The following is a 14812-nucleotide window of genomic DNA, read 5'->3' as shown; positions in this document are numbered from 1 at the left end:
GTTTTTCCTAATGTCATAATATAGTTAAAGAGACAGACTCCCACTAAATATCATTAAAGAGACTACAATTAAAAAAAAGAAAAAGAAAAAGAAAAAATTTTGTAAACAGAGAAACAAAGTTAAGTCATGGAAAAGACTCCATGCTGTGTTCCTGGCTCCAAACCAGGACACAAATACAAGGGACAAAGCCTGGGATTCCATAATTCATTCCCATTCAAATAAATGCTCTGTTCTTTGTCCTTACCCTTCTGTTTTTCAGAATTTACATTTAGATGGAGATTTTAAAAATTGGCATTTTGTAATAGGTTTAGTGGGTAATACCCGATTAGAACAGAACTGGGTAATACTAACAGTTGCTCCTTCAGAGGGCAATTGCACCTAATCTTTAATACATGATCTTTATACTTCATCACAACCACAGAAGCCAGAGCTGGATTAATGTAGAGTTAGTTGAAAAAAACTGAAGAATCCTGGTTTCTGAATATCCCTCATTTATATTGTAATGTAATGAGAAAAACAGGAGGATTGCATTTGATTAAGTTGTTTGTGGCTATTTCAGTTTCACCCAGCAGGACCTGTGAATGAACATGGCAACTACATACATAAGCAGCAACTTTTCCAGGAGATAAAAAACTGGTCAAAGCTGAGCAGATTTACACAGGACACATTTCAAAAGGCATCTTATTAACTCACAATCATGTCTTATCAAGCATCACATTCTTGGAGAGGATATGATGCTCTCAAAATAAAGTTAAATACGAAAAATATTAAATTTTGGCAAAAACAACTCATTTTAGCCTCAGAAAGTTCAAAATCACTTTTTCCCCTTAATCATTCCAGAAGAACCCAAGCTTAGGACACTGCTTAGAAAATTTCAGTTGGAATAGCTGAAGTCCATCAAAACACATTATAGGTTCTAAAATTTCATATTGAGAGATGTTTCCACAATTTCACTCACAGTGTGGCATAATACAGTTCAAATAACCACGATGTTTCTTTCATCTATGGTATTATAGTAGATAACCTTTCCCTGGCAGTCTGAATAACAAATGTAAGAAGCCATTCAAATTCCTGTATGTCATAATTTTAAAACTGGGCATACAGCTATACTACAGTCATGTTTCTTCTTCCTTTTCCTCCTGTTTTTCTCTCAACAATCAATCTCACACTTGGTGACCTTTTGAAGTGTGAAGCAGGGTGGGGGGTTCCCAGCCCTTTCTGTAAGATTAGTTCCAAATGGTGCATCACCTAACATGAGCTGAGTGTCAAAGCAGACTGTGATAAAGATTTATGCAGTCTAAAGGAAGACAGTTTTTTCAGATGCTTTATCTGTTTGCTTTTTGGATTTCCAGATGTTTAATGAAGATAAAATTTTTATGCAGGTAATGGAAACATTCAGAAAGAATTCCACATGTAGCTCACTGCAGGTAAGTCTGAATCTCCAAAGCCCTCGACGTTCATTTTTAAGAAAAATTACATCTTTGCCTCTATGATAAAGAATCTGATTTTCTGTGAGTCTTCCAATTAGAAACCACAAGGAAACTGCAAGAGCCCTGGGAATTCTTAGCTGGCGTAGAATTTAAATATATCCATGATTTGAAAAACATGTTGGAATGTTAATCTATACAGCCAAATTTACAAACCAGCCTTAAATCAACCTCTAAAGTTGTGAACAAAGCTTTACTGTATACTTGAAGCATTTGGGGCCAATTTACAGATACAAGCCCAAATGGGAATATATGATTATTTATATAAATAAATTAGACATAATTATGATATCTATAAATTGGTGCCTATGCCTGAAAGTGACTTCTGTTTTCTCCTTCTGCACTGCAGTCATCACTTATGGCTGTGTAGTCACTATTCCCAGTGTTCCAGAAATTTTGGCTCATTATTGTGACTTCAAGAATTGCTATTTTTAAATGGACCAAATTCTGTAGTTCTTGCTTATTCGTTATTCCCTAAAAAGCTACTAATACAAGGTTTGAGCTAAGAATTGCTCAATTAAGCTGAAAATAGTTGGTCTAAATTATATTTTCTCCAAGCTTTAAAAATACATGTGGATTTCCTTTCAAGTTTCTAATCTTACATTTCTGTTCCAGACTGTTCCTAATAGTCAAAATAAAAAGCCCCACAGAAAGATCTGTTACAAATATTTTTACAGTTTGCTGTAAAGACCTAACAAAACAAATAATAGAAATGTTACAATGCATTTCACATGAAAGACAAAATCCAGAAAATCTAAAAATGGCTGTTTATATATATATATCTCTCTCAGAAACTATCCCATCCCTATTTGCAATACCTGGACTGAAGTAATGGCAAAAATATTATGAAAACTTCCAATTTTAATACAAATTTTACAAAGTGCCTCAGTATTCCATACAAAAAAAAATGGGAATTAAATAAACTTGAGATGTCTTCTAGTAAATTATATTATTAGAAATGAAAGTTTGGTTCTTCTCTTGACTTGATTTGCAGTCTGAACCGTTAGGATACTTTCCAAAGCAGGATCTAAGAGGCAGTTAAGTGCTTAAATCTGCACTGCTTTTTCCATCACAACTGTCTTGAGATGCAAATTCTGATTTTTTCTGCAATGTCATATGGGAGCAGAGGGAGGGGTATGTAGGAACCCTATCTCAGGTTTACTGACAGGAGCAAGGCCAGTTCACACCGAGACAAAATGTGCTCCGGGCAAAGGATAGAACAAACTATGCTTACCCAAGGACAAGAAGTATCAGGGAGAATAAAGAACTGGAGACAGGATACCTCAAGTGCTCTTTCCAGGACTGTGTAGCTCTGCCCCCACAGTGCATGGCTTCAAGTGCACCTAAAAGCTTCTAAGTTTTTCAGTATATTCACCTGAAAGGTGCCAAGCAGAAAGCTACAGAATATCCTAGGACTTTTTTTAGTAATCTTTTATGATCCGGTGAGAAACAGAACTCTATCTTACCATACAATCCTCCTTGTAAGAATTTCTTGTAAGAATTATTTGCTAAGGCATACAGGGTTTGACCACATGACCTGTTGCAGGCAAATCTTACTCTATTTGCAAGAAAGCTGGTAGCAATCCAGCTGAACATGAGCTCAGCAAGCTATTGACATGTCTGAGAAAGGTACAAGGAATTCTTTAACAAACAGCTTTACAGTCTTGTGGAAATGATTCCTTCCAGATGGATTAGCATTTGTGAGTCATTTCACAAGATTATTCTTTTCCTCTCATATCCACATCAGTCTGCCACTATAAAGATTAATATACAAAAAGACAATGCTCAATTTTTTTTATTTCTCCCAAGTAACTGAGGGCCATATCTATACTGTATATGATTAGAAATTGGCTCCACGAGCTTTTACTGCAAAACAAAAGTCTCCAGAAAGTACAAGTGTGCAGACAGGCAAATTGCTGCCCCAGACCACAAACGATCTGTTCACAGCCTGACCACATTCAGGCAATTCTCAGCTAGAAAGCCTGATTTGTAACTTAGAGAGCACCTCCACATGGCTCTGCTATAGCTGTGGACTCTCACTGGGCAGACAGACCCAAAGCACCAAGCTTACAGAACAGCTTATCTGCTGGGAATCCATCCCGCCTAGAGGATGCAGATCATCTTGAGAAACTGAAGCTTACAGTAAAAAATAAAACCATCACATTGATTAGATCGGATTTTCAGCTTGGCCATCTAGGAGCCAAGAAGAGTAAGATCCACATGCTTCAAAGGAAGATACTTCAAAGCAAACAATTATAGAAGAGACATTACAAAGAGAAAATTTCTTCTTAGTCCTTTCCATTGGAACTTGAAATACATCTCCAGGCACGAAACTTTATGCCCTTTCCAAACTGGGGGGGGGGGGAGGGGGAGAAAAAAAAAATAAAAAAATCACCAAAAAAAACCCCGCATAGAAACAATTCTCTCTAGTGTATCTATGGATGTTCTGAAAATCCCACACATCTGATTCTGTTTAGGAATCTGTTAATCTTACTCTTAATTGAAAATAATTTGATGCATTAAGTTCAAAAAGTATTGTTATATTTCAGAAATACCAAATGAAAGGAAATCATCGATGTACTAATTTTCATTGTATAGCTCCTCAATTGTTTGTCAAGAAGATTTCCTTAGGGCATGACCTTTTCTAATTGAAGAAAGAAAAGCTACCTGTTTGGGAATATTTTTTGCATTTTAATGTCTTAAATAATTTTAACACACAATCAATTTTTGACATCTTCTGTAAGGGAGATTTTATAAACTATAATATCTACCCCAAATAATTTTTTCCTAGCCTCTTCATTTCTAAGAGCTCTTCCAAAATACTGTGGTCTTTACTGCTTTTTTTCAGGTTCAGTCAGATCTTAAACCAACTACTACATCTTTGAATTATGCCAAGCACAGTCTGCCTCCTGTCCACCAGACAAGCTAGCTGCCTTGGGAAATTATTAAAAGTTTCCCTCATTTTCTTCCAGGTTTGATATTTCATCAGTTTAGGTGAATATACACTAACATGACCTATTATACCTTCTACAATTTATCAGATTTGTATGGTCTTCTATAAATAAATAATAAAATTAACCTTATGGTATCTGTACAAGTGTCTCACCTTGTTCAAGACTTGAACTGATCTTCCTGCATTACTTACATATGAAGGTTACAGTAGCATATTCATTTGTCATTTAACCTATGTGATAATATATCCATATGAAGATACATGAGATTTTCTAAATACGAAATTCCTCATTTCTAAACTGCTGCCAGACACTGTTTTCTGTGATGCATGCCTTGGAGACTCAGAGGCATTTGTTAGTTCTCATGAACCTCCAGGATTCTGATAATTTCTCCATGCACCTAATTCCCTTTCTACAAAAGAATGACTGAAAAGGTAGAACAAGCAAAACCACACCTTTCATTCTTATAAATTGTCAGAGTAATCTCAGCTCTCACTGCTTTGGGAGGTGAGTCAAATCCTAAATTGTTGGTCCAGATTCTCTACTTTAGAAGGACTAAATGAACCCTTAGTTCCTTTTTACACAGAAAAGACATGGAGCTGTTGGAGAAGGTCCAAAGAAGGACCACAAAGATGATTCAGGGGCTGGAGCACCTCTGCTATGATCACAGGCTGAGAGATTTTGGGCTATTCAGCCTGGAGAAGAGGAGGCTCCAAGGAGACCTTATAGCACCTTCCAGTACCTGAAGAGGCTACAGAAAAGCTGGGGAGGATTTTTTTCACCAGAGAGGGCAGTGACAGGACAAAGAGTAATGGTTTTAAACTGAAAGAGGGGAGATTTAGGTTAGACAACAGGAATAAATTCTTCACCATGAGGGTAGTAAGGCACTGGAATAGGTTACCCAGAGAGGTTGTGAAAGCCCCCTCCCTGGAGGTGTTCAAGGCCAGGTTGGATGAGGCTTGTGCAGCCTGGTCTAGTGGGAGGTGTCCCTGCTCATAGCAGGGGGGTTGGAACCTGCTGATCTTTAAGGTCCCTTCCAACCTTAACCATTCTGTGATTCTGTCGTAATTAGTTTTACTTTATTGCCTTGTGGCCCCATTGCAGAGCAGACAGAAAGCTCTTTGAAGCAGTAGATCCTCAAGGAAAGGCCTGTCTCTGACTAACATTTAGAGATCCATGGGTTGCAATGGTTTCTTGTAAATGAACAGAGTCAAATATACATGTGTTTTCATAATAGGATCTACCTAATACTAATCACAGCTCTCCAAATAGGGTAGCAGTACTGTTTGGCACAAGAAGAGCTCAAAGTAACTCAAAATATTCACAAATTGAACCCCCATTGTACAGTGAACAGTATTCCCAGGTTACAGGTGTGGAAAACAAATGCACAGAGGGGTAGTCTCCCAAAAGCAAACAATAAGGTCACAGATGAGATCATCAACTTGGCCTCCACTTTATAATCTTGTTCTTTGCCATCAGCCTCTTCTTTCAATATTGACAGAATTCAAGTCAATTCCCTGGCTTTTCAAGTCTTTTAGTTTACAGGATTCTGCCTCTCCTTCCACAGATACACACTATTCTCTTTAGAAACACACACAGCTTGAAATTTAAAACAAACTGTGAGCTTTCCATTGTGAAACTGCTGACTTGTTTCACCTCTGAGATCCAACTTCAATATCAGAACTTAATTAAGGGGAAAAAGCCTCCATCCCAAATCTTGCTTTAGATTTCTGAACTGTAAGTCTCAAAATACATGATGTGACTCTTGAAGTGATCTCACCAGGCCAAAATCTCACCCTACACACACCTGGATGACTCTGAGGAGCCAATGCTGTCACAGTGATCTACACCCACCAAGTATCAGATTTGCTAAGTACATTTCCCAGCAGTAAAAGAAAGCTCTGGATATGGAACAACTGCAAAATACACTTCAGATACTAAGCCTATAGGTAAGATATGGGCAGAATCTCTTAATGTTAAGAAATACATGAATGTGCATGTGCATAAATTTTCATAGTTTAAACAGAAGTGCATATGCACATCCAGGGACAAAATTTCCTTGCTGTTTTCTATGCAACAGGTTGATTTCAGTGCTCATTTAGTTTAATCTTATTAAATCAGCTCCGGAATAAAATAAATGCATATTTGAATTAAGCATTCTAGGCCTTAAATATTTGCACCTGGATTTATTTTGTACTTGCATCTACTTCTTTTATAGGCCAAATCAAATCTAGATGGTGACTTCCTGAAAATGAGTTGAATTTTAGATTCTGATTCGTTGTTAAAAAAAAAATCTAAGATTGGGGTTGAGATTTATATGATTAACCTCTGAGAACTCAGAGAAAAAGGATGATTAGATTTCAACTTGTTTTCATTCATTTGCCATTAAAACATTGTTTTCACTGGAATGTTCATCATTATATAGGCAGCTTCAAGGATGGTGGGCAGACAATTATGGCCTGCCTATTAAAATGGTGATAACTATTAACACAATATATTTATATTTACTTTAAAAATCTTAATTAATAGGCTTCCTAAACTAAGCCCAAGCAAATGTGGGGTCTATGAATACTGTACATGCCTTGATGCTTTGAATTTGTTTGTACAGCTGCAAAATTCTCAAATTAACTATCTGTCAAGAAAAGTAAAATACTGCCAGGAGAGCACAGAGATGAAATCCAAGCCAATGGAAGAAAATTACAAAATGGCATCCTGTGACATGAATCACTTTTATGGAATAACTCCTGCTATAATAATAAGTCTGTACTTTCTAGACAGTAGATCATTAGCAGCAGCAGCACAGGTAGTTCCAACAACTTACTACCACACAAATCTTGAGCATTTATTAAGATTGATATCAGTCATCTCCTTGTCAGTTTATAAATGTACATGATTATGACTGTAAAATCTCCAACAAGGGGAAAAAATTACTTCTTTGAAAACCTAGCATACAGTCACACCAGCCTAATACAGCCCTCCCTATTTAAAATTTCCACAGTCATCTAAAACTCAACGTTTTTTCTGTCTGAAGCAAAGGACCAGATACAACATCAACATTTCCAGAATCATCATGTATTTAAGCATGGTTTAGCTGCTTAACAAGGAAGAACGTTGTGTCCTGGGATTTGCAACAGAATCTAGCACCTAGCAGCCTTTGAAATGAATTGCTAAATGCTTCGGTACCCGTAGTTTCCTAACTTTTGCAAATGTTCCCAGTATCCACAAGTGTCTCCATATCTAAAAGAAAGACCCAACACAGAAAGGTTTATATCAATACCACCATTTACCTTCCCGATTTGACAAATTTGATACCTGGGGAGGCACAGTATTTTTATTTATGCTTTCCTGGTTTATTCCACACTCAAAAAGGCTGATACTGACCTAGGGAGCACCTGAAAGCTGAAGAAAGTCAGTCCTCCCCAACAAGAAAGTGAATTATAGAAAGAAACAGCAACACTGACAGTGACTAGAAAACTTCTTGAACAAGCAGAAGCAACAGAATTTAACTTCTGATATTCTGTAAAGGATCACAATATGAACTTAAGGAATTATGGCAAACAGCTGATCAATCAGCACATGTAGCATTAGTTTTCAATGTCTTTTTACATGTGTTACTATAGCTGCTAAATTGCCCAGGCAGCCCCAAAGAGCTGTGCAAGAGAAGTCATGATCCACGTTAGATATCAATTAGAACAAGATGCATCATCCTCCTCTAAGACAAAAGTAAACGCAAAGTATTTTATGGAGCTTTACAATCTAGGAAGTAGCTCACATACAAGGGAAAACTTCACTTATGAAAACAGACCAAATCTTCAGCTTAGGAGTAAGACTCCCTTGCCTGTCCCCATTATCTGTAGCCTTATCCTTTCTCCCTTACTCAGCTGCAACCTGGTGCTGCCTGCAAGCTGATCCTTCTGGCAGCCGCTCATTTTCTATCAGTCTGCTTCTATTTAAAAAAAAAATGAATAAAATTACATATATGGATAAGAAAGTGTCTTATCTATTTTGACAGAGGCTGGACTCTACAGAAGTCAGCAGCTTCTTCCAGCTGCCAGTTAAGTCAACAGGTCACCTGGGTGAAAGACCATGTTTCTGGTTTACTGTGCACAGAGAAATGGCCAAATGGCTGCAAAGTTCCACATGCGTTATTAACAGAATATATAATAATGATTCAGGGGAGGACTGTGGAATTCTTACTATGCTAAATTTCATACAGTACAGTTTTATACATTTCCTTGGCACCACAAGTCAGTTTTTCCAATGTGTAGACTAGTCCTATTGCCTAGGACTGCTACACAGGGAATTAAATCTGTAAGGATAAATAGCTCCCTAATAGACTATAATGACACAAATCTATTACTCTGCCATTTCTTTGAATTCTTACTATACTAAGTATGAAATAATATACATTGAGAAAATAGCAGTGGAACAGAATTTTTTTCCCTTTAATTACATTGCTTGTTATACTAGTCTGACAAATAAAAGACCAACAAATCTAAGTAATTACACCATTTGGGATTACAAATGTCTAATGGCTTTCTAAAGTGACTTAGGTTCAAAAAAAGGGGATCAAGTAACTGAAGTAAAGAAAGCCATATTCTCAGCTGAGGAAGTTAATATAAGAAAAGAGGTCTGTCTCTTTTCTGTGGCAAAAACAGAAGTACCAAACATTGGTACACTTCTGGGTTACCTTTCCAAGTGGTAGCTCCCTCCAAATAAGCCACCACCAGCCAAAAGTCTGATGATAAAACACAGTCTCAAAACTCCAAAAAAGCACTAGCTAGACATCTAAAACAATCCCATTGTTTGAATTTCTGAATAATCACTAGAACTTTGTAGTTGCAGATGAATTTGTGGCTATTGTTTTCCTGAGAATTTTATATTAAACGGACATGGCTTTCTGAGATGTTAGTCTGTAAAAAAATCATTTATGATCTATTAGACTTTCTAGTACACCAGCTGGGCAAGATATGAAAAGGACAGGCCTGAGAATACTGTAGCCAAGTTTACCTCTGAGGTATTCACTGAAGCTTTTAGTAGTTTTTACTAATAATTTTGTTTGTTTGTCTGTTAAGGGAAACAAAACCAAAAAACTAAGTAGCCTTTCTTTCTGCCTAGCTAGTTCCAAGGCTCAGCTGACAAGGTTGCCACAATGTTTTCTCAACTTGGGATCTACCACAACACTAACAGGCCATCACTTAGACAAAGACAAGCTGGACCACATTATAAAGAGGAACTCAGAAGTCATCCAGTACTTCTACTATCCCAACTCTGATTACAATTCGAAATATGAGTTCCAGATGTCTTTTCCTCCTCTGTGGAGGGAAAGGCTTCTTGCCTTCTCTATTTCTTATCTTTCTTCTCAGCTATCTCTTCCTTGTTCTTCAATAAACAAACAAACAAACAAAAATCACAAACAAAACAACAAACAAAGCACAACCCAAAGAAAACAATGCCTGTCTGCACCCACCCCAAGCCACAGAAGGTCAAAATTAAATAAAAGGCTTAGTCCAGACATTTTTTTTCTGCAAATACAATTATGAATTTGGAACAGAGAAAACCAACCTGTGCAGCTCCTACAAGGCTGTCAGTTCTCAGAACTGCTGATAAAATGTATGCTGTGCCCTAAGTTCTGCTACATAGCACTAATAAGAACACCAAGAATAGAAGATACCTTTTGAGATTTCTGCTTTTGAGCTCTTTTTTACCTGTTGGGTATTTGTCTTGGGTTTTAGCTTTCAAGGATGAATTCAGATGCCTCTGAATTCATAAGAAAAATAAGAACAGTTTCACAATAAATGCATGAATGCATATGTTAACCATTTAATTTAACTTCTCCCAAAGCAACACTCTTTAATTTCTCCCAATCAGACTGTTACAAGAAAATAATTTAAATTAGAGGGAAGCTGGGGTCTAGCAAGATCTTAACCTCATCTTTGCAAAGCTCCCCACTATTTTCTGAAGATTCACATTTTCTACATCGTCCCTGCAACTATTTACTGAATGTCTTCAAGAGCACCAACAGGATCTTTTAACTCAAGGCACCAAAACTAACTATAGAATCCTATTATTTGCCTTCCTAGAGCTGTTTATGAAGCAAAAGGCACCTCCCACAGCTACTTACTACACCCCTTGCAAATAAATACAGGGATCACATTTTCTCCAGCTACCACATAACACTGCTAGATCTTGTTCCATGTCTTATCCTTCCCGTGTCACAAGCAATTTTTTGAGTAACTTCCTGTCATAATTACTTTAATAATTACCCAAGAAGTATTAATTCCCCCAATTTTCTATTGTCATTCTTCTCCTTCCCTTTGGCAGAGCCTCCACCAATGAAATCTCTTAACTGTTCAAGTTCAGTACCAAAAACATTCAGACATCTCAGATACTGATAATACATGCTAGAACATTCACCAGCACTTACTTTGCCAGGCTTGTTTGCATCAAAGCTGTTTTCTTTAAATTTCTCCTGCAGGGTCTCAGCTAACCGACAAAGCAAGGCACCATTATCCAATTTCTCCATAAAGGTTTCTGCTGTTATTTCTCTACCTGAACAGCAAACAGAAAGTTAACAGGACAGAAAGTGTGCAGTAGTATAGACTGCATTTGTGTAAAAAGAGAAACCAATAGAAATCTTGACAACAATTTGGAATATGCTTCAACTGAATAATTTGCATTACTTTGACTTAATAGTGAATAACCTCACTACTACTTTACTGGTATATTTATAACAAATAATTTTAGAATACCATGCTTTCTTTGGGAAGGCATGTGGTATTTGAAAAATAATTCTAGCATACCAGACTCCCCATATCTTGCTTTACTTATGAAATTCCAGTGGGTTTAACACAGTATTTTAACAGACAGCAGGCAAATGGTTTACACCAGTGTGCACTGGTAGCTATAGAGTAAGAGTTGTTAACATCACCACAGTTTATTTTGTAAAAGTAGAAAAACACTTCAAGAAGGACAGAACAAGATTTTTTTTAAATATACTGTAAGACTTGATCACACAAGAAGTTGACAAAAGAGCAGAGTCACTGCAATGCTCTTCGGAAGCAGCTTTTTCAGCAGTAGAGCTAGGTACATTTAAACAAAAAAATAGGAAAGAGTGAAATTTCATGTTATGTATCTATTTGCCACTCATTAAAATTTTTACCCAAAGAACAAAGCCAAAAATACTCTGCTTTCAAAATATATATATTATTATCATGTTAGATGATGCTGTACTTCAGCTGCCACAGCTCACCCTCCCTGGCTATGGCAGATCAGGAAGACTTTCTATTACACCATAAATGCATCATCCAGGTAGAGGAGATCACAAAGTCCCACAATGAGATGTGCATTCTGACCAGGCTGGGCAGGCTAGATGAGAAGGGAATAATTTAATACTAAACTTCCAGCATCTTAGCATCATTTCCAGGTAAAAATTATCTTTTTTCTTATTGAATGTTTTCCATTTTAACAGTTCTACTGACAAATTTTCTTCTCTCTGGACAAATTTTTGAGCACCAACTGTATTTTAAGCCCTCTTAACTTTTACCAATGCCAGGAGAGCATCAAGGACTAATTCTAGCTCTTTCCATTAAGACAGCATTTATATATTTTGGTCATATTTACATATGTCATGTGGGAACAGGAACAACATTATCAATTCATTTTTTACAGGCTCTTGCATAGCAATCATCAGTAACAGCAGTTTAGCCTGCCAAAAAAAACCAAAACAACCCAAACAAACAAAAAACCCAAAGCACCTCACAAGAAAACCATGAAGTGAGAGTGATTTTCCATTCCATCCACATCCACTCCTGCTGCTCAAAACCAGTTTGTCTGCAAGAATGGCAACAGGTAGAGGTCTGCTCACTACTGGTCAGGGCTTTTTGCCACAGATTTTAGACCAAAAAGCTGCTGCCTGACAAAGCCAGGTTTCCTTTCTTATTTATTTTGTATTTATTTATTTTTCATGAGATGTCTGGGAACTGAAAATATTAACCTGCTTAGATTAGGTTCACAGCATTTTTATTTTTTTTTGGTCAAAAAACCCTAGGATAAGTAGATTTAGAAAAAAGTAAGTAAAGCTATTCAGTACCTTTTAAGGCAGAAGAGAGGGGGAAAATAACCTTCAAAAGCAACAAAAAATGAAGTAGATAGTAAAAAATTATTTTCTACTTCTGCAGTATATTGCTGATACATTGTAATCTGACAGTTAATGTCACTTATAACACAGTATTACAAAGCAATATGACTACAAAAATGCTAAAGACAAGTTGATTTCTCTGGGCCCTTGCCTGAAAACTGTTCGATACTTCAGCTTCCTTTGGGCAAAAAACAGAGTCTTTTCAGTTTGGTCACTTAAAAACAAAGATTAAGACAAAGACATTTGCAGCAAATAATCTTCAGATATAACACTAGACTTCTAATTTTGGTTGAAGCTAGAAATATTTGTTTAAGGGGAAGGCTTTTCTCCCTTTTTATTCTGCCTTAATATTCTCTGCCATATATAACCCACTTCATACTCCTGTACACCTAAATGACTTCTCCAGGCAAAGGAGCAGTAGCAGCACAGCAGACATTCAGTGGCAGCTTCTGCATAACTGACAATATTTCAGCAGTGCCTCTAGCTCAGATGAAGCCAGAATTGAAACCATAATAGCCCATAGATACAAAAAGTGAACATCTCAGCACCTCAAAAGCCTTCATCACTGTTCTAGCCACATATTTTCCCATTTGTCCCACCAGCATTTTTGGCAAAATGTGTAAGTCCATTAGAAAGCTAAATCTGAAAAATGAGTATGTTATAGGAAATGCTTTATTTTTAATAAAGTATTGCATTTTACAATAGACACATTTTCTTCTAAAAATGTATTTCAAACACTTTTAACCTACACAACATTTTTGTTTTTATCTGGAAAGCGTATTTTTTTTACACAAGTGAAAGAAAAATTCACATTCTATATCTCTATTCTTTCCTATGATATATAGATTTATTATTTCACTTGTCAAGCATTAAAAAACCTAAAACCTATTCAGATGTATTTTCACAGAGACACTGAAAAATCCTTCTATCTTCTGCCATTTAACAAAACGTTGATATCATTTAAAATGCTGAACTGCATTTTGGTCACTGCATATTGTAGGCTAAGCCAAAGTATTTTAGTTCTGTTCCTTTTTATGAAAGCTGAAAGAATGAGTTTTGCATTGAACATCTGTATCCAATGAAAAATATATTAGGTGTCAGCTTTCAATTCACTGTATTTTATGGTTCCAAAAGGTGGCATTTCTTTGCTAAAACAGACACACTGACATACTTAACAGTTGAAATGTATTGATTCAAATGAGAGTAATGTTCATAGCCTGAGGAAAAAAATGGCCTTGTATATTTGTATGGAAAAAACATTAAACTCCATTAAAAATGTATAACTCCCCCTGTAATTACAAGAAAGTAGTTGCAATGTTTTTATAGAATGGTAATAACATTAAGTATAATAAAAAACAACATTGAAAGTATGAAAAAAAACAGGAATATGAAGGGTTTCTCAAATCTCACAAGCATTGCTCACACTCTTTTTTATCACAATCACTAGATGCCCTTTAAAAAGACAAACTGTCCTACCTGAACACCCACCACTTGGGTACTGTGGACAAGTATCTATAAGGTCACCCAATCCTGGGGGTCCAAATGCAACCAGACTGGGAGGTCTAGGGAAGAATAACTGAAAAAAGGCTATGAACAAGTTGTGTGCCCAAGAAGCTGAAGGTAAAGCATTCCCTGTGGGCCATCTCAGACAACCAGAGCCTTCAGAAGAGGCTAAAGACTAAAACAAAGTACCAAAATATAGTTGGTAACTCAATTATTGCACTGAGTTCCTCCACACTTAGTTTAATATCTACAATGCAAGACACTGACTCCAACCTCACAACTTGCTGATCTGGTATTTTAATGGTACATTTCAGTGGTAACATGAAACTGCTAGTTTATAAATAAAAACATTTCAGAAAGGTAAATCTCTGAAACACACTGTTTGAAGGATGAGCTGCTACAACAATGAGGCACCAGTAGAACTACTCCTTCTGACCCTCTCGAATTCTGTTGCATTTAAACCCAAGATGATTTTTAAAAAAGCAAACAAACAAAAAACCCCAAACAACAAAGAATAGAAATAAATAAAACAAAGGCCTATGATTTTATGCACATGCAAAACTGGTTCTTTTCCAACAAGGCTACCATGTATCCTAGAATAGCTGACAGCAAGAGAGTTTTGGTGGCATCAAGACATTATCACTTACTTGTAAGGGGACATATAAACAATCCCAAAGGCATGCTGAAAGTAAAGGAAATTTTAAAGCCTCTCAACTAAGTCAGAAACTGCA

At 36.5% G+C, this 14812-nt stretch overlaps 1 protein-coding gene across 7 annotated transcripts in view; it reads right to left on the bottom strand.

The window, feature by feature from the left end:
* The window catches only part of GAS2 (growth arrest specific 2), an 89332-nt gene that overhangs the window by 59808 nt on the left and 14712 nt on the right, over positions 1-14812 (bottom strand). For all 7 annotated transcript variants that reach the window (XM_051622067.1, XM_051622073.1, XM_051622074.1 and 4 more), the window contains exon 3: positions 10866-10990. In XM_051622067.1, coding sequence (XP_051478027.1) covers positions 10866-10990 — 125 coding nt within the window. The remainder of the gene's footprint in view (positions 1-10865; positions 10991-14812) is intronic.

Source organism: Apus apus, chromosome 5 (genome assembly GCF_020740795.1).
Source record: "Apus apus isolate bApuApu2 chromosome 5, bApuApu2.pri.cur, whole genome shotgun sequence".
Lineage (NCBI taxonomy): Eukaryota > Metazoa > Chordata > Aves > Apodiformes > Apodidae > Apus > Apus apus.
The sequence above is the reverse complement of the archived record's forward strand: the minus strand, read 5'-3'. Positions and strand labels throughout refer to the sequence as shown.